Source organism: Tachyglossus aculeatus, chromosome 16 (genome assembly GCF_015852505.1).
Source record: "Tachyglossus aculeatus isolate mTacAcu1 chromosome 16, mTacAcu1.pri, whole genome shotgun sequence".
Lineage (NCBI taxonomy): Eukaryota > Metazoa > Chordata > Mammalia > Monotremata > Tachyglossidae > Tachyglossus > Tachyglossus aculeatus.
Window position 1 is genome coordinate 31,127,976 of NC_052081.1, and position 24,375 is coordinate 31,152,350.

A 24,375-nucleotide genomic window follows, 5' to 3' on the forward strand; every position below is an offset into this window, starting at 1 on the left:
CATGGTATTTGTTAAGCGCTTAACTATGTGTCAGGCACTGTACTACGCGCTGGGCTGGATACAAGCAAATCGGTTTGGACACAGTCCCTGTGCCACGTGGGCCTCACAGTCTCAATCCCCATTTTACAGATGAGGGAACTGAGGTACAGAGAAGTTAAGTGACTTGCACAAGGTCACACAGCAGACAAGTAGCAGCCTGGATTAGAACCAATGACCTTGTCACTCCCCGGCTCATGCTCTATCCATTAGGCCATTCTACCCCTCCTCCCCACCCACAACCCAACACATGCAAACATTCTTGAATGATTCTTTGGGGTGGGAGTGATGGTGACTGATTCTAAAGTCATTTTCCATGAAACACATACTCAAACCACTTTTTTTTTTTTACAAGAACTAGAGTTGAATTGTAACACTATCTTTGCTTCTGTTACACACACTACATGATTTCCCCATTCCAGATTGCTGAGCTAGTGAATTCAGACAGAAACCAAGTACATTTGTTATCTGAGGGTGCACTGATTGGATACAGGAACACGTAAAGAGACAGACTGGACAAAACCCTAGACTTTGCTGTTAGGCCAATTTTAACAGCTTAATGATGCAATTGATTGTGAAAGTCATTTCGATTACCTTCTCAGTTTTAAGTCTGATTCTACCTAGGCTGATCAATGGTCAGGTATCATGTCACCAGAATCAAGGTGCAAAGGCCAAACTTTATGCCAAAGTCCTTTTTTCGAAGGTCTTTCCAATTCATTTTAGATCCACCTCTATTTTCTAAGATTTGTATAGATGAAATTAAGGTGTCATTGCAGCCTGACTTTCGCACTGAAATTGGTAATTCCTGATGCCAGGTTATGGCTACCCTTCTATTTGGGTTAAAGGTTAGGGGCCTACAGACCACTTGAACAGCTTTATTGCCACCCCTCTTTCCTTCAAGACTGTCTCTTTAACTTTCCTTTGCCTATTTAGCCGCAAAATTCCCACACAATGAGTAAAGAGATAGCATAGTTTAAACTAGGAGTTTACTGATGAGAGGATTCTACTAAACAGCAGATTAGGGCAAAGTTCAAGCCTGCAAAATTTTCTCCTGCCTGAAAAGCTGGTCCCAATCGCGTTTAAGACTTAGTGGGGAACGTTGGTAAACAGATTCCCAATGCTTTCCTAAATACTTTCTGTGCATTTGATTCCCCACAACAGGAGTTCAAGGGCAAAGGCAGCCTTAGGCTGCGGCCTGATTTCTCATAGTTTTGTAGCTGTATTGAATGGTTGATAAAACGTATTGCCACATTGTCTGTGAGGAAATATTGGTACGTGCATGACAAAATATTATTTGTCAACTTTGGAGAGTCATTTCTGCCATTTGCTGAAAGAGCATTGATGGGACAACTCCTCCTCAACCTTAAAAATTGCATTTTTCTTTATATTGCCTCTCTTTCACACTGGATTCATTCAATCGTATTTATTGAGCGCTTACTGTGTGCAGAGCACTCTACTAAGTGCTTGGGAAGTACAAGTCGTCAACATATAGAGATGGTCCCTACCCAACAACGGGCTCACTTGCTACATGTTCTAGTCTTAGTGCTCTTTCTGAATCAGTTCCATAAATCAGGGTTCTTTTTCTTCCCTCCTTCCATTTCCTAAGACAGTAAGAAGCAGCATCATGCAGTGGACACAGTACAGGCCTGGGAGTCAAAAGGTCATGGGTTCTAATCTCACCTCTGCCATTTATTTGTCTGCTGTGTGACCTTGGGCAAATCACTTAACTTCTCTGTGCCTCAGTTCCCTCATCTGTAAAATGGGGATTGAGACCATGAACCCCATGTGGGCACGGGTCTGTACTGGTCTAACCCAATTTGCTTGTATCCAGCTCAGCGCTTAGTACAGTGACTGGAACATAGTGAATGCTTCAATTCCACAATTATTATTAAAAGTTTGAAAGACAAGATTAGAAGGCTGAGGCAAAGTTGAGAATGCCTTTAAGAGCTTCCCTCTCAGTCTCTGATCCACAGCCTTCTATACACATATCCTCGAGTTTCCTCACTTCTCACATTCTTGGCCTTTTGACTCAGCACAGGTTCGAGTTCTTCCTTTCATCATCATCATCATCAATCGTATTTATTGAGCGCTTACTATGTGCAGAGCACTGTACTAAGAGCTTGGGAAGTACAAATTGGCAACATATAGAGACAGTCCCTACCCAACAGTGAGCTCACAGTCTAAAAGGGGGAGACAGAGAACAAAACCAAACATACTAACAAAATAAAATAAATAGGATAAATAAATAAATAAATAAAATATTTTATTTATTTTCAAAACGTGAATTGGGTTTCATTCATGAATCATCCTCCTGTGACTACCGCCATAGTGCAGATTGGTGAGGGTTAAAGTTCATTTCTGAAGCAAGTGTACATAAAGGGTCCAAAATGAGCAAATATTGGGCAATCAAGTGAGCACTAGAGCAAAGTTTAAACCTAGGGTTCGGCTCTAGCTACCCCATATGGTTAAGGTAAAGACACTGCTTGGGGAAAACGTCTCCTTTCCTCTCTTCTCCCCCGTAACCCACATGTCTTCTCACTCTGCCTCGATCTCACCACCAGCCCCTGTACCATGTCCTTCCTCTGGCCTCAAATCCGACAGACTGTTTATTCTTCCCCCCCTTCAAAGCCTTACTGAAGGCACATCTATTCCAGGAAGCCTTCCCTGACTAAGCACCCCCCTCTCCTCTTCTCCATCACCCTGACTTGCTCCCCCTCTTATTCCCCCCACCCAGCCCCACAGCACTTATGTACACATGTGTAATTTTTTAAATATATATTACTGTCTGTCTCCCCCTCTCTGGACTGTCAGCTCGTTGTGGGCAGGGAATGTGTCTTTATTGTTGGATTGTACTCTACCAAGTGCTTTGTAAAGTGTTCTGCACAGAGTACGCACTCAAATATAATTGAATGAATGAATCTCTTACAATGGAAATTATTAGTGAACCTTATTCAGCAGGAATATTAAACTAGAATGCAACAATCCACTCAACACAGAAAGATTCTGATGACAAGGACTTTGCCTCGTGTCTGTTGCTAGCCCTCAAACCCTTTCTTTGGGCACATCCTAGCTGTTTCTTTCCAGCATAAATCTTGTTTAAACAACCAGGCTGGGAATCAAGGAGCCTCCCGAGGGGAGGATGAGAAAGAACGACAGGATTACCTATCTGACCTTTCCCATACTCTTCCAATGCCTCCTGAAAATTAGAACACCAGGTCATTAACCTTACCCTTTATGGGAGTCACATTGCGCTGCTTCTTGGCCTTCGCTTCCTTCCTCGTGGTTCTTCCTGTTCCACACTCGCCTTTCTCTTGCAGTCTTTCACTAGTGATGACCAAGCCTCAGAATATCCATTCCACTCAACAGGTACAACCTCCCGGGCCTCTTCCCTCCAACTACTCTCAAGCTGAATTCTTGTGTGTGCGTGTGTGCTTGTGTGTGTGTATGTGTGTGTGTGGTGTGCAGGGGTCATACCTTATTCGACTTCCCCTTCCCCTTCAGGACTCACACTTCACTTCCTGGTTCCAGTCACAACTGAAAGTGGAAGCATTCTGACCACGAGGAGCAAAATCGTGTCAGAGCAAAATTGGCTTTTAAAAAAAATAAAAGACAACCAAGAAAAAAACACCAGCCAAAAACTAGGGCCTGGAGTACTAAACTAAACCTCTGATTCACCCTCTCCTGGCTCCCTCCTCAGTGCGCGACCCTGTTTATTGTTGCATTGTATTCTCCGAAAGCTCTTAGCACTGCACACAGTAAGTGCTCAATAATGAATGAATGCACCTCTTTTGGGATCAAGACACCCAGGCCCTTACACGGCAGAGAAACAGTGATTATGCAGCAGAGAAGGTGAACTTTGAAGGGCCAAATAGCAGCTTGCCTCGGGCCACACAAAAGGCGGCTGAGCGCACTAGAGCTATTTAGTGCAAGATAATTGACCCCTCCCACCACGTCACTTCTAGCAGCCTCTGGAGTTTGATGGCTACATCCTACTAACTCCAAACGGCCAGGTAAGTCATCAAACGCAACCCCTGAAAGATTCTCCCTCCCCACCTCACCCAAAACTACCAGTACACAGGTTTTACTGCAGCCCCCAGCAAAGAGTCACTGGGACCCTGTAGGAGTAATGTACTTCTGGGTCCTATCACTAGCATTTATCCAGGGGCATCTAGAATGCTACTCAAAATCACCTGGATGGGCAAGCAGAGAAGAGAGAGGAAGGTAAATGAAAATGAAGACTCCTTTTCTTTGAGACTGTCATTGTAATAGTAATTATTTAATGGCTTTTTATGGGCTCATTTTGGGCAAAGAATAGACCTACCAACTCTGTTACGTTGTACTCTACTAAGCGCCTGGGACAATGCTGTGCACACTATATGTGCTTATTAAATTATTAATCAAGATAGATGTAATGTAGTCAGATCAGATCCAGACCCTATCCCACAGTCTAATCAATCATTGGTATTTGAGTACTTACTGTGTGCAGAGCACAAAATAACAAGAGCTGGTAGAGATGTTTCCTGCCCACAAGAAATTTACAGTCCAGAGGAGGAAACGGATTCTAAAATCAATTATAGATATATAGTTAAGTGCTGTGGGGTTCAATATCAAAGGCTTAAAGGGACCAGATAAAAGTGCACAGGTGATGCAGGAGAGGAAGTAGGGGAAGTGAAACCCTTTTGGAGGAGGTGTGATTTTAATAAGGCTTTGAAGGTAAGGAGAGTGGAGGTTTGTGGGAACTGAAGGGGGAGGGAGTTCCAGGTCAGAGGGAGCATGGGGTCTACGGTTAGATAGAGGTATTGTGAATAGGTTGGCATTGGAGCAGTGAAGCATGTGGGCTGCATTATAATGGGAAATCAGTAAGGCAAGATTGGAGGGGGTGACTTTATAGCTAATGGTAAGAAGTTTCTGTTTGTGGAGCCATTGGAGTTTTTGAGGAATGGGGACAGGTGAGTTGAGTTTTTTAAAGAATAATGATTCTGGCAGCAGAGTGAATTAAGGACTGGAGTGGGGAAGAGACAGGAGGCATTGTGGCCAGAGAAGCAGTGTGGCTTAATGGATAGAACACAGACTCGGGACCCTGAAAGACCTGGCTTCTAATCCCAGCTCACTGGTCTGCTGGTTGACTTTGAACAAGTCACTTCTCTGTGCCTCAGTTACCTCCTCTGTAAAATGGGAATTAATATTCTCAGCTCCATGTGGGATGTGGACTGTGTTCAATCTGATGAGCTTGTATCTTCCCCAGTGCTTAGAACAGTGCCTGGCTTATAGTAAATGTTTAACAAATACTACAAGAAAAGTGGGCAGCGGTGGGGTGGGGGGTAGTCAGTGAGAAGGTTGATGCTGTAGTCTTGGCAGGATATAAATGCTTGGATCAGCACAGCAGCAGTGTGGATGGAGAGGAAAGGGTGCATTTTAGCTATGTTGTGAAGGTAGAACTGACAGGATTTGGTGACAGACTGAATATGTGGGTTGAATGAGAAAGCTTATGAGCTTGTGAGGTGGAGGGTAGTGGTGTTGCCTACAGTGACGGGAAAGATTAGCGAGGATGAAGTTTGGGTGAGTTATTGAATTGGTTGATTTTTTGTGTTTGTGTGTGTGCATGTGGTATTAAGTGCTTACTATTTGCCAAGCAGTGAAGTAAGCACATAAGCACTGAGATGGTTACAGGATAATCAGGCCCCACATGGGGCTCACAGAGTTAAATGAGAGACAGTACAGGTACCTAATCCTCAATTTTGAAGGTGAGATCACTGAGGCTCAAAGAAGTTAAATGACTTGCCCAAATCACATAGCAGGTAAATGGCAGAGCCAGGAGTTCTGTTTTGGACAGGTTGAGTTTGGGTCAGTGGAATGTTCAAGTAGAGATGTCCTAAAGGTAGGAGGAATACGAGACTGCAGAGAACTGTGAGCCCGTTGTTGGGTAGCGACCGTCTCTATATGTTGCCAATTTGTACTTCCCAAGCGCTAAAACAGTGCTCTGCACACAGTAAGCACTCAATAAATACAATTGAATGAATGAATGAGAAGGAGAGTGAAAGATGTGGGAATCATCTACATAGAGATGGTAGTTGAAGTTGGAGTGAATAATGTTCTGTATAGAGTGGGCACCCAATAAATACGACTGATGGAGTGTGTAGATGGAGAACAGAAGGGGATCCATGGTGGGCAGGGACAGTGTCTACCAACTCTGTTATATTGTACTCTCCCACCTATTCAATACAGTGTTCTGCACCCAGTAAGCACTCAAATATGATTGATTGATTAACCCAGAACTGAGCTTTGAGAGACTCCCACAGTTAAAGGGTGAAGAGGAGCCTGTGAAAGAGACTGAGGAGGAGAACCGGAAGAAGATATAGTCAGATTAGCCAAGATTAGATAATGTTTCCTAGAGAAGGAAGTGTTCCACAGTGTCTAAGGCAGCTGAGAGGTTGAGGAGGATTAGGGTGGAGAAGAAGTTGTTGGATGTGGGGAGAGAGAATAAGTATTTAATCCTTCCCCTCCATGTTACAGAGAAGAAAATTGAGGCACAGACAATAATAATAATAATAATAATAGTAAGTACTAAGCACTGGGGTAGAGACAAGATACTTAGGTCAGACAGTCCCTTCCCCGTTGGTCCTCCCAGGGGGAGGAATGGACATTGAATCCACATTTCACATATGAGGAAACAGAGACACGGAGCAGTTAAATGCCTTGCCTAAGGGCACGTGGCAAAGCTAGTATTGGAACCCCAGTCTCCTGACTCCCAGTCACTTAGGAGACTCTTCAGGGAAGCAGCTCATTTCTGCCTTAATTTCCACTTGTGGAAAATTGCAAATACCGTTGATCCCCTCCAATATTGGAGGATACTTTAAGCAACCTCTGCTCTTCTTATGAGTGGACTGATTAGCCCAATAAGTCTGTAACCAGTCCATTCCCTGTCTCATAATTCACTCCCTATGACGCAAGGGGCTTTAGGAGAGCAGGAAAAAAGAACACAGGGACCTTGGTAACCAGCATTCAGCTTAGTTACCTATTCACCTGAGCCAAGAAGCTGCAGAGGCGGTTGGAGTATTTAGACACCTTATGTGTTAAAGCAAAGTTGCCATTCCTGGAGTGAAGCCTGGCAGAGTATACTATTCATCCTTTTCCAAATAAAACATTAATGATGCAACAAAACATTAGCTTTACTTAGTGACATCCTGGTCTCACAATTTGTTAGCTGCTGGCCCGGCTCTGAAGTGGCAGAATCTTTACATGCTTCCCGCAGGTAAAATTTAGATCCCCAATCTTTACATCATGTTTAGGGATTCTCTAAAGCCATTTACAAAGTCACTGAATCATGTTTGCTTTGATTTCAGATTTCCAGTTCTGAGGCTAATTGTGCATACTACTAGACTCTTACCAAAATTCTTTCCTTCCTCCCTGGGTGTTTAGGTTTGTATCCTGATCACATATGTAAAATGCATAGTTTTGTACGTGTAGTTTTGTGCATTGTACTTTCCAAGCGCTTAGTACAGTGTTCTGCACACAGTAAGCACTCAAATACGATTGAATGAATTAGTTGGGGTATTTACCAGTGGATTGCAGTACTTGATACAGATCATTGTTTTTGTAGTTAAGAGCAGTGACCTGAAACATTTTGCCTTTCACCCCTTTCCAGAGCAGCTAGAAGTTTATTAATTCCTGGCATTGGCTACAATACAATTTGTTCTATAGCTCTTTCAAGTTTGGGCTGTAACAATCCCAAATCTGGCCCTTTTTTCTAATAATTCTAAACACTTCAGACATACTACTTAACTTGTCCTTAATACTCTACAGTAAATCAAGACAGAGTAATTGAGAGGTTATAGAAATACTAAATCCCAAGTATATATATATATATACACATATATAAATAAAACATGCACACTTCAAATCCCAGAAAAGATATTTTGGTGCTTACCTTAAAGGAAGAGTCACACTTCCTGTGCCCAGAAATTAAGCCCCACCTGCTTTATGTAGTTCTCCTTCATTCAAGACTAGCTCTTTTCACAACAGTTCCTGGGTTACTGTCTGCACCTGAAGTCAACTTGTGCTCCCTTAATAATGGCCAACACAACAGCACCTCGGCAATCTTTGAACCCTATTGCAACAGGTTCAAAGGTAGAAGTGACCTGTTCAAATATTAAGAGTAACTTCAACAAATCAGAAGTGCAAAAATTTGGCAAAAGGTTAGACAGAAGATTCTTGTGCAACAACCTTGAGAGGAACAGTGTAGCTCTTAAAGCCAGCATCTGACTAGAGGGAGCTTTTAAAGAGATGGTGACTTTGTGGGTCTTATTGTGTTAGTGAATACTTGAAATTCCTGCGTTCTGGGGGGAATAGTGGCATTAGGCTACCCCCACCTTGGGCGGACATCTCCAGGAGCTTTCCGGAGACGTCCAGGAGGAACACAGAAGTAACGGTATAGGGGTGCGGAAAGTGGGGAAGATGAGTAGGGGGTGAGATGGAACTTCTGCTTTCTGGACAAATGTCTCCCCACCCCCATGGGCTGCCAGTCTAATTACCTCAGCTCCTACATCCCAGCCGCATCCTCGTTCGGGAAGACTCCGGCAGAACTAAGTGAGAAAAATGCCTTCTTAGCAAAGGACCAACCTGGTTTAAAACAGACAAGTTGAGGCAATGCTAACATTGGCTCCAGGTTACTGAATGAATGACTGGACCAGAAAACCGCTCATTCTCAGATAGAATTCTAGTCTTTATTTCATTAAGAGCCAGAAACTAAAAAGTTCTCGATGTCTTACTGTTCAATCTTAGCTGCCCAAAAGCATTACAATATAGCTTAATAGCTATTTTATGGCTCCTTTCCTATTTTTTTCTATTTTAATATCAAAATAGCATCCATTTAGAAGTACTTGGAAAGTATTATGCTAGGCATTTAAAAATATCAGATAGATGCAGTTCTAACTATTCTAAGCATCCTTATATAAGTATTGTGGAGGTTCCTGGAACCAGCCAATTAGATTTCCCTGTATTTAGTAACCCTGAATGTTATATTGAATTTGCTGTTAGGAACATACGTAACACTTCCTGTTATCTCCTGAAGGTCAAAGGGAGAAGCTGCAGTGTTAAACTGCATTTTGTTCAGGTTTTCCTTAGAGGCAAGGAAATCATTTGATGCTGCAGAATTATATAAAGAAAACTAGAGTTATTGCTTTCAAACTTGCCACGTTTACATTAAATGCAAAATGGTGAGTGCCATGGAATGACTGTGGGGCTTGTATTTTTTTCTGGAATGAGACTTTTTATTCTAGGTGAAGAGTGCGTGGCAAAGATTTGAATCGATTTGCTTGAATATAATACTTTAACCAACAGTCCATTTCAGAGTCTAAATCTTAGCTTCTTGCACCATCAATCTATCAGTCATATTTATTGAGCACTTAATGTGTTCAGAGTGCTGTACTAAGCACTTGGGAGACTATCATATAACAGAGTTGGTAGACATGTTTCCTGGCCACAAGGAGCAAGCTTATGTTTGCCTTTGAATTGCCTTTAAAAGCTAAATTTTAAAGAACTTCTGTGCCTTCTTGTATGCAGCAGCAATGCTGCAGAAAAGAATCATAGACATTACAGCTTCACTACAAAAACAAGGCTAGTCTCACAATTGGAGTAGTCCACTCCCAGCAGAACAGAAGCTCCATTTATGCAATCCACTCTCCCAGGGCTTAGTACAGTGCTTGTTACATCATAAGTGATTAGCAAATAGTATTATTATTATTATTATCATTAACTCCATTCACAACAAAGTATAATTTCTTCCTCTAATAAGATTCCTGTTTTCCAAAACTGAAGATTTAATCCTACATAGGTAGGGTGTGTTTTCCTCCCCAAGATTTAAATTATAACAGTGGGGAGAAAGTGAAGTCTTGGCCAGCTGAAACATATGTTCAGATGATATTAAACAGGGGAAGGATTATTTTAAACTCTCCTAAATTCTTGGTACTATGTTCTGCACTCAGTCAGTGAGCTAGTATTGATTGGCACTGTGCTCAAGAAGTAGGGATTGACTCGTCTTTTAAGAATCACTTGTGGTTGATTCTTGCCACTACACAGGGCATGAGACCATAAGCTTAGGCCTGAAAGAGTCAAAGGTTAGTAAAGGTTTTATTTTTTTCAGGTATCAGCATAGATGGATGCCAGTCAGGTTGGCATGAGTTAATTGACTATATTAAATGGTTCAGCTACAGTCAGCTCTGACTTGACTGACCTTTAGCTTTCTACATGGCTTATCTGACAAGTGAAGGGTAACTGTTACCTATCGTATTAAAGTACATTCACCGTCCTTCTCTTTATTAGCCTTGTAAAGGATCCTCTGATGGCCACTGGCCTTAGATAGCCACTCTGGTAATCTAATTGATGTTAACATATACTAATAATTTGCAGTGGAGTTCTCTACTGTTGAACTTTTCCATGCATTTAGTGGACAGCTTGGCACAAAGTGCTTAATAAATACAATTGATTGATAGATTGCAGTGATACACTTCAGGCCTGTAAAACTTCAGACTGTCCTATGTACCACTTCCAGGGGGTAGCAGGGATGGTTGGATGGATGGATGGATGGGTTCTCTATGCTAGCTCACTGCATTCCTCCAGCATGCATTACTCTAGAGCAGGGGTGTCAAAGAACTGAGACAAATCTTGGTAATTAATTTAAAAGTCTGTCTTGCTCACTAGATAATAGCTGTACTCTGCACGCAGTAAGCGCTCAATAAATATGATTGAATGAATGAACTGTTCTGCACACAGTAAGCACGCGTTGAATACCATCAATTGACTAATCTTGTCTACTTTCTTTACTGTACTCTTCAAGTGTTTATTACAGTATTCCGCATCTAGAAAATGTTCAGTAAATACCACTGATTGATTTCCTCGTCTGTAGAAACGCTGATGGACACAATTCATAATTGAGGTGTGGAAGCACAAGGGTCATGGCTCTGCATTTGCCCCCCTTCTCTCTGAGCCATTGCAGCTCTAGGACTGCTTGCTATCCTCTGGGTGCTCTTGGTTGCCAAGGCAATCAACTTCCCAACACATCTTCCCTTTGTTCTCTAGGAGTTCTGAAAGGAGTAGCTAAAAAAAAAAAAAAACCAAGATGAAGCTACTACTTTAGTGGGGCTGAGTAGGATTTTGACACCTTGATAACAAGCAGGGGCTGGATGAGAAAACCCTATCCCATGGAGTTACTACTATCTATCCGAGAAGGTCTGGATTAAAAATCCTCAAAAATCTCCAGTGGCTACCAATCAATCTGCGCATCAGGCAGAAACTCCTCACCCTGGGCTTCAAGGCTCTCCATCACCTCGCCCCCTCCTACCTCACCTCCCTTCTCTCCTTCTTCAGCCCACCCCACACCTTCCACTCCTCTGCCGCTAATCTCCTCACCGTGCCTCGTTCTCGCCTGTCCCGCCATCGACCCCCGGCCCACGTCATCCCCCGGGCCTGGAATGCCCTCCCTCTGCCCATCCGCCAAGCTAGCTCTCTTCCTCCCTTCAAGGCCCTACTGAGAGCTCACCTCCTCCAGGAGGCCTTCCCAGACTGAGCCCCTTCCCTCCTCTCCCCCTCGTCCCCTTCTCCATCCCCCCCATTTTACCTCCTTCCCTTCCCCACAGCACCTGTATATATGTATATATGTTTGTACATATTTATTACTCTATTTTACTTGTACATATCTATTCTATTTATTTTATTTTGTTAGTATGTTTGGTTTTGTTCTCTGTCTCCCCCTTCTAGACTGTGAGCCCACTGTTGGGTAGGGACTGTCTCTAAATGTTGCCAACTTGTACTTCCCAAGCGCTTAGTACAGTGCTCTGCACACAGTAAGTGCTCAATAAATACAATTGATTGATTGATTGATTACTCAGAGTTGAATTGGCTTTGGCTAGCAGGGGAAACTCTGCCCACCAACCACCTCTCCCTACTAGTGCTAGAAGAAGCACTAGTAGTAATAAACTTGTCTCTGACATATCTGCTCAAATTCAACACAGAATTTGAAGTTTTTCTTCCACAGGGGAATGGTATGTGCTGACAGAAGGTCTACTGGGGATGAGGAGAGGACCTAGCAAGCTTAGAAGTGAAACAGATTCTCTCCACGAAGCTTGCTTCATCATCTCTCTAGTTGCAAAGCTCTCCCTCATCCAACCTGGGCAACAGTGGGTACTCAAATAGCCTTAAGATACATAACAATAAAATATAAGGTTCCATTTCTCACCACACAAAATAATCTTTCCACTGGATTTTAAGCTCCTTGTGGGTAGGATTCTTATCTGCCAACTCTATTATACTTTCCCCAAAACTTAGTGCAGTGTTCTGCACATAGTAGGTGCTCAATAAATACCTTTGCTTGATTGAGAAATAAACTGTGAAAGGAATAACAAGTCCAAGAAACAACTTCACTGAAGAAGTGATTTATTTCTCATTTAGCTTTTCATTTGGCCATGTCCCTCATTTTCTTGTCTAAGTCCAGAAGTAAACCTTATCTGGTGATGGTAGAAAAGGCATTTATTTTGACAAGACCATCAGGTGTACTGCTGTAAACTATGCCAAGCCGGCAATCTTGGGGACTTTGAAGTCACTTATTGATAAAGGGACAGTTTTGAGACAGCCAGACTGACTCATGTCAGAATCAGCTGGAAAGTTTGAAGTCCACTTGGAAGGTTTCCAAAAGTAAGTCTGAATTCACAGAACATTTAAGAGTGCTACAGCAAGCTTCACTTTAGTCAAGAAGGCATAAGAGTTAGAGGTAGGGCCACGTAAACAGACTTGCAGGTCCAGTTGACTGGCAAAGTGGGAAGGATAGTAGGCAAGAGGGTGAAGAAAGAAGTGATGATCACCCCTTTTCTAGGTTCGCCTGCTAAGCTATATTTTCCCCCCCATAACAAATACAGATCCATTTCGGGGGTGTGAATTGTCCTTATGACACAAACCTATGGGACAAAGAGCCGAACTCCCATTTTCATCATATACTGCTGGGTAGTTGTCAGGTTTTAAAAAAACAGTTTACTAAAAGTTAGTATTCTTTTTCTTTTGGACCAGAACATCTCTTTTCTGGGTGCCACCAATGACTGGACTAGAGTTAAAAATTACAGAAGTTTTTCCTCAGTCTTCTCACATGTATTTTGAATATGAATATTGTAGTAATAGAATCCTAAATAACAGTTAATAGATTTTTTTTACCAGGCAGTGGGAAAGAAAGCTTTCACGAATAGTGGTAATTCAGCCCAGTTTACATGCAAACCAAATCTAGTCTATAAACCTGAAAGATAAATAACCGTAGCTTCTAGCTCATAGAATCAAATCTTTCTCTACAAAGTGATCCAGAAAATATTCTCAGCTGTCTGATCACTGATATGAAATATCAGGAAATTCAGCAGTTATAAAAGAATGTGTTCTTGGCATTCACTAGCTATCCACTATTAAATATTAAGCACAGTGAACACAAGTGATATCTAAGGCCACCCGCCTCAAAACGCTTGCAAACGCCATTCTCAAATAAGGTTTTTGGGAAAAGACTCTTTCATGTGTGACTTTGGCATAATAGTAAAAAGGAGTGTTCAATTTAGGAGAGCTATTAGATAAACATTTGTAATAATAGCACATTCAGCTTAGCACAAGTGTGTTCGGCATATATTTAGGATAAAATGGAATGGCAGAATTAGGGCACTTCCAGCAGCGTTCATCAATCTGTATGTACTGCACCGAGAAATGGTTTTGAAAGAAATGATTGAGTCACGGTGTCAGACATAAGGTGAGTTCAACAATGCTGGTTTTCCTTATCTCGGGATTCTGCAATAATCAATCAGTGGTATTTATTGAGTGCTTACCGGGTGCGGGGCAACCCCTAAGTTATAGGAGAACCAAGTGTAAATCTAAACTCTCCCGAGATTAGGCATCACCAACTTGATAGACTTTGGACCAGGTTTTCCACAAGAGATTTGCTGAAGCTCTTTGACAGTCCAAACTACTTACAATATGCCCTTTTGACTTTGTGACCTCAAGACCCAACAGAGAGCAATGAGGCACTTCTTTTTCTTTCCTGTCTTCCCTCATGTATTCCTTGAGAAGCCAATTTTGCAAGCTCAACTGTATGGGAGAGATGGATATGTAAAAAGGACCATCACTTTACTGATAGAGTAGGATTGTGTGGCTCAGTCTGTGAAGTTACCAGGTTTCAGGGAACACCCTACACCCAAAAGCACACATTTTTCCTTCCTCATTCACTGAGGGGGGGAAAAATAGTTTTTAAATAGGATGAATGAAGGGACCCTTGGCCTTATTGCAGAAAACCTTTAGCCTTTGAACCTTGGTATGATTCCAAGAATACATGCTTACTCTAAGGATCAGATCACATTGACTTTATGGAAGGGTGTGGATCACTGAGTTAAGAATCCTGGTAAATCAACGCCTATTTAAAAGTATTACTCTCAGACAAAGCTAGACCCCTTGCTTCCTCAGGTAATGGCTTTGTTAGGAGCACTTAATAATGTCTATTTACCTGGTGTGACTGCTCTTAATCACCTATTCATTCAATCCTATTTATTGAGCACTTACTGTTTGCAGAGCACTGTATTAAGTGTTTGTACATATACATCTCTCCTGTTCACCCACAGAGATGCTAATAGGAGTATTGGAGTAATCTACAGATAGTGTAACTAAGGTTTCCTTCATAGTCTATATTTATCAGATCACAGATTCAATGCCTACCACTCAGTGCTATTGCTCCCATTAAACTCTGCCAATGGGAATGAGCAATATAGTTATATACACAAACTGCTGTAAGGTTCTGTGACTCAATCTCATCCTTTAAAGACCATGATCTAGGTGGTTCATCAACCGAAAGGAAGAAGCCAATATGTCCAGGAAGACCTCCTCTCAGATAGCATCCATGTTGGTAGGAGATAATCATCTTCCCTCAACAGCAGTAAGAAAAAAACACTTTGGAAGCCCAAGAACAATGAGCCAGTATTGTTAAAGGCAAAAATCCTACACCTTTAGACCCAGGTGGCTAAGCAACTTATTGTTACTAGATCCATGACAAAGCCCTATTGTTCTATTACTGCCGACTATACCTTTTGAGAAGGTAACAGCACCCAATAGCACAACACTGGCCATGTACAACAGCAGGGATTTACTTCCTAGAACAGCTGAGGGGAGTAAGTATTTCCAAGAGAACAAGGCCAGTCTCAGCCTCCACTGCCTGAGTAAATGTACATTACCAAATTTTAACCTCAAGTCTTCCCCCTTCCAGCCAATCACAAGACTCAACAAATTTAGGCAGCCCTAATCATCCCTTACCTGTCTTACAGGTGATGTGTGTAATTAGGACTCTTAGGGGTGGGGTTTCTTATTGGCTGAATCTCAGTGATGAGTGAGACATAAGACAGAGTCAGGGTTCCCAGAAGAGATGATAATAATAATAATAATAATGATGATGATGGCATTTGTTAAGCACTTACTATGTGCAAAGCACTGTTCTAAGTGCTGGGGAGGATACAAGGTGATGAGGTTGTCCCACGTGGGGCTCAGTCTTCATCACCATTATACAGATGAGGTAACTGAGGCACAGAGAAGTGAAGTGACTTGCCCAAAGTCACACAGCTGACAATTGGCGGAGCAGGGATTTGAACCCATGACCTCTGACTCCCAAGCTCTTTCCACTGTGCCACGCTGCTTCTCTAACTTCTTTCTGCTGTTCATCTAAGAGATGAACAGAACTGCAGTTTTGTAAGCTCCTTGCTTTCACACTCAGGGCCTTAAATATTTGATTCTTCTGCATTCAATCAGTGGTACTTATTGAGCACTTACTATGTGCAGATCACTGTACTATGTGCTTGGGAGAGTACAATATAACAGAATTAGAAATCAATGGTATCTATTAAGTGCTTACTGTGTACAGAGGGAAACTAGTTATCAGGCTTTTCCTCCAAAGAAGGTTTTACTCTAATCTGATCCAACTCGTGAGTCAGAAACAAATAAATGGTGTGCACTTTGGCAATATATCTGTGTTTTCAGGTTGATGATGGGATGGGTGCCCAGAAATTGGAAAGAAGGCCAAAGTGTAAACCTACTTTCAGATTTAATGGATTTTTTTTACCTCATGCAAGTTCACATGCGGCCACAAATAATATCAATGTTAATAATAAACCTCAAAGAATTAAAACGTGCAAAATTTATCCAGTCTGGCCAGTCATAGTTAATTGGCTCTATTTACTGAACATCTACTGTGGGCAGAGCAAATACTGTAAGCATTTGGGAAAGTACAATAGATATAAAGATCCAGCACTTAGTTCAAGGACTTTACAGTCTAATTAATCACTCAATGGTATTTATTGAGCACTTATATGCAGAGCACTGTACTAAGAAGTGGGGAGAGTACAATAACAAAGAATTAATACATATGTCCCCTGCCCATGATGCTGACTTGAATAATGGAAACAAAATTTGGGGCAGTAATAAAATTGAATCAAGTCAATATTGTTTCATTTCCCCAAATATTTGACTATGTTGATCCAGCTTCAGACTACACTACCAGGTGATTTATTAAGTATGGAGGAAAAAACCTGAATGTTCATCCTTCCTCCTCAGTCTTTTTAGGCAGAGCAAAGGAAAATGGGTTGAAATTGCCTTGGGGGAGGGGAATGTAATTTAATAATAATAATGATGATTATAGTATTTACTAAGTACTTACTATGTGCCAGGCACTGTATTAAGCACTGCAGTGGATACAAGCAAATTTGAGTTAGACACAGTCCCTGTCCCGCATGGGGCTCACAGTCTTAATACCCATTTCACTTGTATATATTTGTACAGATTTATTACTCTATTTATTTTACTTGTACATATTTACTATTCTATTTATTTTGTTAACGATTTGCAAATAACCATAATTCTATTTGTTCTGACGATTTTGACACCTGTCTACATGTTTTGTTTTGTTGTCCGTCTCCCCCTTCTTGACTGTGAGCCCGTTGTTGGGGAAGGACCGTCTCTATATGTTGCCGACTTGTACTTCCCAAGTGCTTAGTCCAGTGCTCTGCACACAGTAAGCGCTCAATAAATACGATTGAATGAATGAATGAATGGATTTAACAGATGAGAGAATAGAGGCACAGAGAAGTAAAGTGACTTGCTCAAGGCCACCCAGTAGAAAAGTGATGGAGCTGGGATTAGGACCCATGACCTTTTGTCTCCCAAGCCTGTGCTTTATCCACAACATAATTTAACCTCTTCCTGAACCTTTTGAACTTGCTGCCATATCTCTGGCAGTCTCCTCTAGTAACCATTTCACTAACACTAGACTAGACTTTCGTGGGAAGAATTAGCACAGCACTGACCATTATCTTGACTTTCTTTCAAATGAAATGCCACCCAACACCATATCAGACAACTGAAAAAGCCAGATCCAACGATCCCATAAATGGGTACTTGCAAATCGGGCAGCCGGGGAGGGGGGAATCTGGCTTTTTAATGAGCACACACTAATAGAAATAATCTAACTTTCCAACCGGAGCCCCAAGCAAGATGTTCATAAAAAAAATTCAATTAGGGAGGACTCTGGAGAGTCAGGGTTTCAGTTAATTAATAATGCCTCATTGAGAGCAAACCATGGTCTCCTGAGACTTGGGCATCTCATTTAAACAGCTGGCATAAGCAGTCCTGGGGCTGAATCTCCCAAAGCCCTGAGATGTTAGGAGTTTTAACACTCGGTATGGTTCTTAAATTAATCCAGAGTTGCCTGTGTAGTTACGGTCTGCATTTTAGAGGCATCTGCCATGCTGCCCACCTAGGGCTTGTTCTTGCATTTCATTTACCTGTATTAGTGTTTGGATTGGATACTGCTAAACTCACGGTGGGGTTACAAGCCCCCTGGAACGTCTCTCACCCTTTCAGTGCTCAGAGATTAGGGTCAGCCATGCAGATCGCCATTGATAAGGTCAACCTAGATCGGTCTTACTTGAGTAGCTACACCATGGATTTCATTTATGCCGATTCTGGCTGCAATGCCAAGGTGTCCCTTAATGGTTTTATTAGCCAGGTTCAGACGCACCAGATTTCTGCACTCTTTGGACCAGGGTGCCCAGAAGCAGCAGAGGTAAAGTACAACTTTTTGCCACTTTCGATGTTGTGTTTTTCTGTTTTAGAAGGAATAATTTTAATGATGTCACTAAAGATAAGAATGGACAGGTAACATCACAGAAGAAAGCAGTTTCCTCGAAATACAAGCATGCACTTAACCTTGATGTTTTCTTTCTACATTTATTAATCAATCAATTGTATTTATTAAGCACTTGGGAGAGTACAACACAACAATATCCCAGAAGCGTTCCCTGCATCTGGTATATTTCATTTGTCTCAGACTAAGCATTTGGTAATTCACTGCCTACCTTTTTAAAAAGCCAATATTGTCTCTCAGTCAGACTTAGTCCCACAGAGTTCACTATCCCAAAAAGACAGATGTAGACTCTAGTGAAGGAAATAATAATAATAATAATAATGGTATTTGTTAAGGACTTACTATGTGCCAAGCACTGTTCTAAGAGCTGGGGTAGGTACAAGGTAATCAGATTGTCCCACGTGGGGCTCACAGTCTTAATCCCCATTTTACAGATGAGGGAACTGAGGCACAGAGAAGTTAAGTGACTTGCCCAAAGTCACACAGCTGACAGGTGGTGGAGCTGGGATTAGAACCCATGACCTCTGGCTCCCAAGCCTGTGTTTGTTCCATTAAGCCATGAAGCTTCTTGTAAATGTCAACATCAAGTGGAGGCTTTCAAATGACCTTGTTCAAGATTTTTTAGGAGTCTGCAATGATCTAGTAAAATGGCAGAGAATTATTCATGTATTGATCACCACTGGAAAAAAAATTAGCAGGATGTAGCTGTCTGACCTTCACAGGGTTTGGAGGATTATTATTAATATCCTTTAGTACCTCCTGACTACAGTCAATGGGGTAGATACCTAAGAGACATCTAAGGGGAACAGGGACAATCTCTACCCTTTCTTGAAAGATTTAGTTCTGTAGATTTTATAGGAGAAAAAGTCAAGGCATGCTAATTTTGAACTTCATGCACAATGCTAACAGAGGGTTCTGATAACAGACAATGATACTGATGGCTCAGAGTCTTATCATGAAACTATACAAAAAAGTGGAACCCAGACACCTCTTATGAACCAAAATCCCTTAGCTCTTCAAAATCTTATTCACATAATGAGAAAAAAATCCCTAATTAATGTAAAGCTAATCATCATTTTTGACTTTTTAGGCACCATGGGATGGGAAAATAAGCTACAAGCTATCATTCCTATGTTACACTGGAAAGGGAAGAGTGGGTTGTTACTTATTACTACTGGACCCTCTGCATATTTTGTTCAGCATCTTTGATGAAATTAATATAATCAATAAAAAACTCTTAAGAGGGAAAACTTATGCAATGAATTCCTACTTTATAAGTCATTCTTGTGTCTGGGTGTTGCAGTATATTGAAAGATAAAACTTATGTAAGAAGCAGAGAACTCATCTCCCTGGCAATCAATCACTCAATTATATTGATTATACCATCACTGTGTGCAGAGCACTGCACTAAGGGCTTGGGAGAGTACAATACAACAGAGTTGGTAGACACAACCCCTATCCACAAGAAGTTTACTATAAGCTTAGAGGTAGCATTTGAAGGAAACAGAAGGTAGAGTGAAATTAGAGCTTAGAAATGGCAGTCTCCAATCATCTGCTGTACATGAGTCAGTCACACAGCACCCCTGATGTTTAGAAAACCACCAATGTTGAATGTTCTTGAAGAGTCACTATGCATTTCCCTTTTGGTCTTTACTGTAGTCACAGTTTTGTAAAAATACCATTAATACTTACACTGAAAAGCAACTCTTTCCTTCCTCTTCCAGGCTACTGGTTTGTTGGCCTCTCAATGGAACATTCCCATGTTTGGATTTATGGGGCAAACGGCAAAGTTGGATAATGCATTTTTATACGATACTTACGTAAAACTAGTTTCACCTATTCAAAAAATAGGGCACGTGCTTCAGAAAAGCCTCCAGCATTTTGGTTGGAAACACATTGGGTTATTTGGAAGTGCTGTAAGGAGGTCTTCCTGGGATCAAATTGATGAGCTGTGGACAGCTGTCGAAAATCAGCTCAAGTTCAATTTCACCATCACTGCTAAAGTGAGATATTCTTCCAGCGATCCTGCCCTCCTTCAAGAGAAGCTAATATATTTGTCGACAGTTTCCAGAAGTAAGTTTGGGAGTTTTCCATTGTTAATGTTTGGTAATATGAACGAAAGAAATTTAGTAAATGAGGAGTTCTTCATTGCCAGAGAGATGGGTAAATTCCCTAATTTAAGTTTGTAAATATATTGCTATGTTTTTGAAGAGCTAAGGGATTTTGGTTCATAAGAGATGTATGGGTTTCATATTTTTGTATAGTTTTTGTAAATATACTGCTATGTTTATGGCATATGTTTATGTTTATGGTAGTTTATGCTATTTATACCTATTAAGAGGATTTGAGACAGATTATATTTGTGAACTCCCAATTCAAAGTAATTTAAAGTTGATTCCCCATCTTCATTTTAGTGTTGCTCCCCAATTTTTTACATGCTATCCAATACTTCAATTTCCTTAGAGCAAGTCATTGTGATTTGGCAAAATGAGACCTAACTCTTTTCCTGCCACTGGCTTGTTGTGCGATGAAGAGTCAATTACTTAACCTCAGTGCTGTGGTTTTATAGCCTGACAAGTGGAGCTAGTCATACTGACCTGTATCACAGACTAAACCGCCTTCATTTCCGTTCACAGAGTTCCATTTATTTGTCAGCACCTTAAACACAGATTAGTACACAAGAATTGAAGTCCTATTTTAAAACACTCTAGAAAATAGATTCTGAACTTTTACCTTATAAAATGCCCCGGGAATTCTCAGTAATGAATAGATCTATATGCACTTCTGTATAGCTAGACATCTGTCACTGGGGTATAGAGATAACACTTTAGGTGATGCTATTTTTATCATGATGTGTGAGTGTATTTGAGACAATCAAGATGTGAGCATCAATACCATCCTTACTGTGTCCAAGTACAGACTGTCCCTTGGTTCCTGTAGCATTTGCTACCTACTGCTTCTGATACTATTTTCATTTCTCCATCTGAGACTCCTGTTTGGTTAAGATAGTCATGGGTATGGCAGGGGTTGGGGTGATTTGTGATGACTACTGCAACTGGAAATACAGGCTCATGTATATTTTCCTCTACTATTGTAATTTTAAATGATCAACTATCTACTTACTATGAACTAAGGTGACATTTTTCAAAGAGCAAAATGGGGCTTCAACGGAGTGGAGGCCAGAAGTCTGAGATTAGAGCCAGGAAAGACAAAGAGAGAGAGAGGTGGGGGAGAGAGGAGGGGAAGGAGGAAAAGGGGAAAGGAGGAAAGAGGGAGAGGAGCTTATAGGTACAAAGGCTCTCCCCTATACTACACTGTCATCCACAAAAGAGCCTTAGTTTTCATCAGAGGAATCTCTACTTGGAAAGACTAAAAGACTAAGGGAAACTACACGACTATTCCTTCCCCCCTGCCACATCAGCTACTGCTACTGATAATTCCTGTTGTAACCAACACTGCAGCTGTTGCTACTGGAATTTGCCTCCTACAGGGGTTTCTGGAGCTGGGGGAGTGTTCCAAGATGGAACTTCTGGAGCTAACTCAGGCAGGAATGCTTTTCAAAGTTGAGATCAGCTCCCCTCAACCCAGTGGGTGTGAATGAGGAGAGGAAAGGCTATATCCTGACTATCCATTCCCCTGCTGCAGCTGCAACTGATTTGGGCTATTAGTTGGAATAGGGACCATGCTTCCTGATGCAGCTGTAGTTGTAACTCCCATTACCTCAACCCTGGCCAATGGAGGATCTTAATAGGTCGACTAATGGTGGGACAATTGATCACTTTAGTATAAACTCAGTCAGGACTTAGGTGCTCAGCGAGCAGGCAGCACTATATTAGGGTAAAATCCATTTCTATTCACTTTATTGCTTAAGAATTTCTTGATCTGGAAAAAGGGCACAAACAGGGGTAGCTAAAGTACTGACCTTGAAAGCCACCAAAGATTAATTTCTGAAATTTGGAGGCAACAAATTATAGCAATGAATTTGAGGCAAGCAGTTGAGAATGTCCTCATGCCCTTTCCTGGTTTCCACTTCCAAATCTCCCTGCTATTTCTTATTATGAATTTTGCATTCATTAACATTTTATAATGGTGAGCGAGAGCCATGCTAGTTTTATGGAGCACCTAACCTCAGGACCCATTTATGATGATAAGTGGGGCAAAATTCAAATGGGAACCCTCAGCTGGAATGGTGAGGGTTTGCAAAACTTTCTTTCTTGAGGAAATGCTCTTTAATTTTAAGAGTTACAAACAGCTCAAGAGCCTCAGTTTCATTTGTTCTATTTTATAAGTCTTGTCGGCTTCAGTGTGATGACTTTTAAAACTGAAATGGAATATGATCCTGCCCCACATCTGCTTGGTAAGAGTCTTCTATGCAGTTGCATGTTCTCTATTCTAAAAGAGGTGATGATAAACCAGAAAGTATCCAAGTGCTTTCTGAGTTTCAAATGTGGCACAAGTCAAATGAATAAGATGCTGTAGTTGACTTAAAGGGGTTAGAGTTCTCTTCTGAGGCTTATGTCACTGATTCCAGTTGTTAAAAGGGAGAAAAGCCATAAAAGTGAACATTATATTGTTAAAAATCTAAGCCACTTAATTACATTATCATTATGGCTGGTTTTGCACAAGAATTTGACCCATGGGGATATTTCAGGACCACCACTTTTAACGTTTGCTAAAGCAAAGAGACCACAAAACCTCCAACTCTGGGTTGCTTCAGTCCTATGGCTAACTCTGCCTTCTTCTCTTGCAGTTATAATTCTGATCTGCAGCTCGGCAGATACTAAGGCTATTCTGGTGGCTGTGGAGAAGCTAGGACTGACCAATGGGAAATTTGTCTTCTTCGTATTGCAGCAGTTTGAGGTGTGTATCAAGGCTGCTCTGGTGCGGTAATTATTTAACATTGGAGGACAGCTACCTAGTGGTTTCACCTGCATGTTGTGAAGCAGCTTAGCCTAGTGGAAAGAAGACAGGCCTGGAAGTCGGAGGATCTGGGCTCTAATCCTGACTCTGCCAGTGCCTGCTGTGTGTTCTTGGGCAAATCACTTGATGTCTCTGTGCTTCAGTTTCCTCATCTGTAAAATGAGGACAAGAAACTTGTTCTTGCTTTTCCTTAGACTATCAACCCCATGTAGGACGGGGATTGTGTCTGACCCGATTATCTTGTATCTACCCCCAGTGCTTGGCACACAGTAACTGCTCAACAAATACCACAGTTATTATTGTTATTTCATTCTTCCTAATGTGGGCACCCCAGCCTTTTAAGAATGGGTCAGCTCTCACAAAAAAGGGCAGTTTTTCAAACCTGTGCAATATAAAGTTTCAAGATCTTTGTGATCCCTTTATAACAGAAAACAAATGTTCTCCTTTTTGCAGATCTTGTAGAATTTTGGAATTTTATGGTTTCTTGGGTAAATGTAATAGTAGAACTCTAGTGGTAGGAACATCATATTAAATTGAGTTCAGTTTCTCAGGTGAGGGTGGCATTAACTTGAAAATAATTTCTGTAGTGCATAATGGTGCTTACTTTTTTTTTAAGGACAATTTTTGGAAAGAGATTTTGGGTAATCAAAACGACCACCTGCTGAAAGCCTATGAATCTGTCTTCCTCATAGCCCTCAGTTCTTATGGTGAATACTTCAAACATTATGAATTCATGAAGCAAGTCTACGAGAAACTGAAGGATCAGCCCTTTTTCAGTTCACTTTCTTCATATGAGCAGGTTGGATGATGCTTTCACTTTTACAAGGCCTCCCAGGCCCAGAGAGATATCCAGAAAGGCCCAGTAGGCTGGTGCTTACATGGGCAGGTGTGTGTCTTCTCCGAGAGGCTCAATGAGGCTTTCTGGCTTCCACACTCCACCTCTTTCCTTATCTAGACAAAGTAATTAGCTCCTTGTGACACTAGGAGAGTGGCATACAGGATCAGAAGAAAAGGGATCTTTCATTCATTCAATCATATTTATTGAGCACTTACTGTGTGCAGAGCACTGTACTAAGCGCTTGGGAAGTATAAGTTGGCAACATATAGAGGCGGTCCCTACCCAACAGTGGGCTCACAGTCTAGAAGGGGGAGACAGACAACAAAACAAAACATATTAACAAAATAAAATAGAATATCTACTCCAGTGCTTCAAATAGTGTTTGACA

At 41.4% G+C, this 24,375-nt stretch overlaps 2 protein-coding genes across 3 annotated transcripts in view; one reads left to right on the top strand and one right to left on the bottom strand.

Moving 5' to 3' along the window:
• The window catches only part of ACSL5 (acyl-CoA synthetase long chain family member 5), a 34,987-nt gene extending 26,917 nt beyond the window's left edge, over positions 1 to 8,070 (bottom strand). The window contains exon 1 of one of the 2 annotated variants that reach the window (XM_038758132.1): positions 7,964 to 8,070. The gene's annotated coding sequence lies outside the window, so the exon portion shown is untranslated. Of the gene's footprint in view, positions 1 to 3,265; positions 3,452 to 7,963 lie in introns of those variants that run through there. The other variant, XM_038758134.1, reaches the window with a different exon arrangement.
• Positions 8,071 to 17,953: 9,883 nt separating this feature from the next.
• Positions 17,954 to 24,375, top strand: part of LOC119938538 (guanylate cyclase 2G-like) — a 45,269-nt gene continuing 38,847 nt past the window's right edge. The window contains exons 1-4 of the mRNA XM_038758403.1: positions 17,954 to 18,148; positions 19,954 to 20,302; positions 22,980 to 23,089; positions 23,766 to 23,948. Of these exons, the coding sequence (XP_038614331.1) occupies positions 17,969 to 18,148; positions 19,954 to 20,302; positions 22,980 to 23,089; positions 23,766 to 23,948 (822 nt within the window). The 5' untranslated portion in view covers positions 17,954 to 17,968. The remainder of the gene's footprint in view (positions 18,149 to 19,953; positions 20,303 to 22,979; positions 23,090 to 23,765; positions 23,949 to 24,375) is intronic.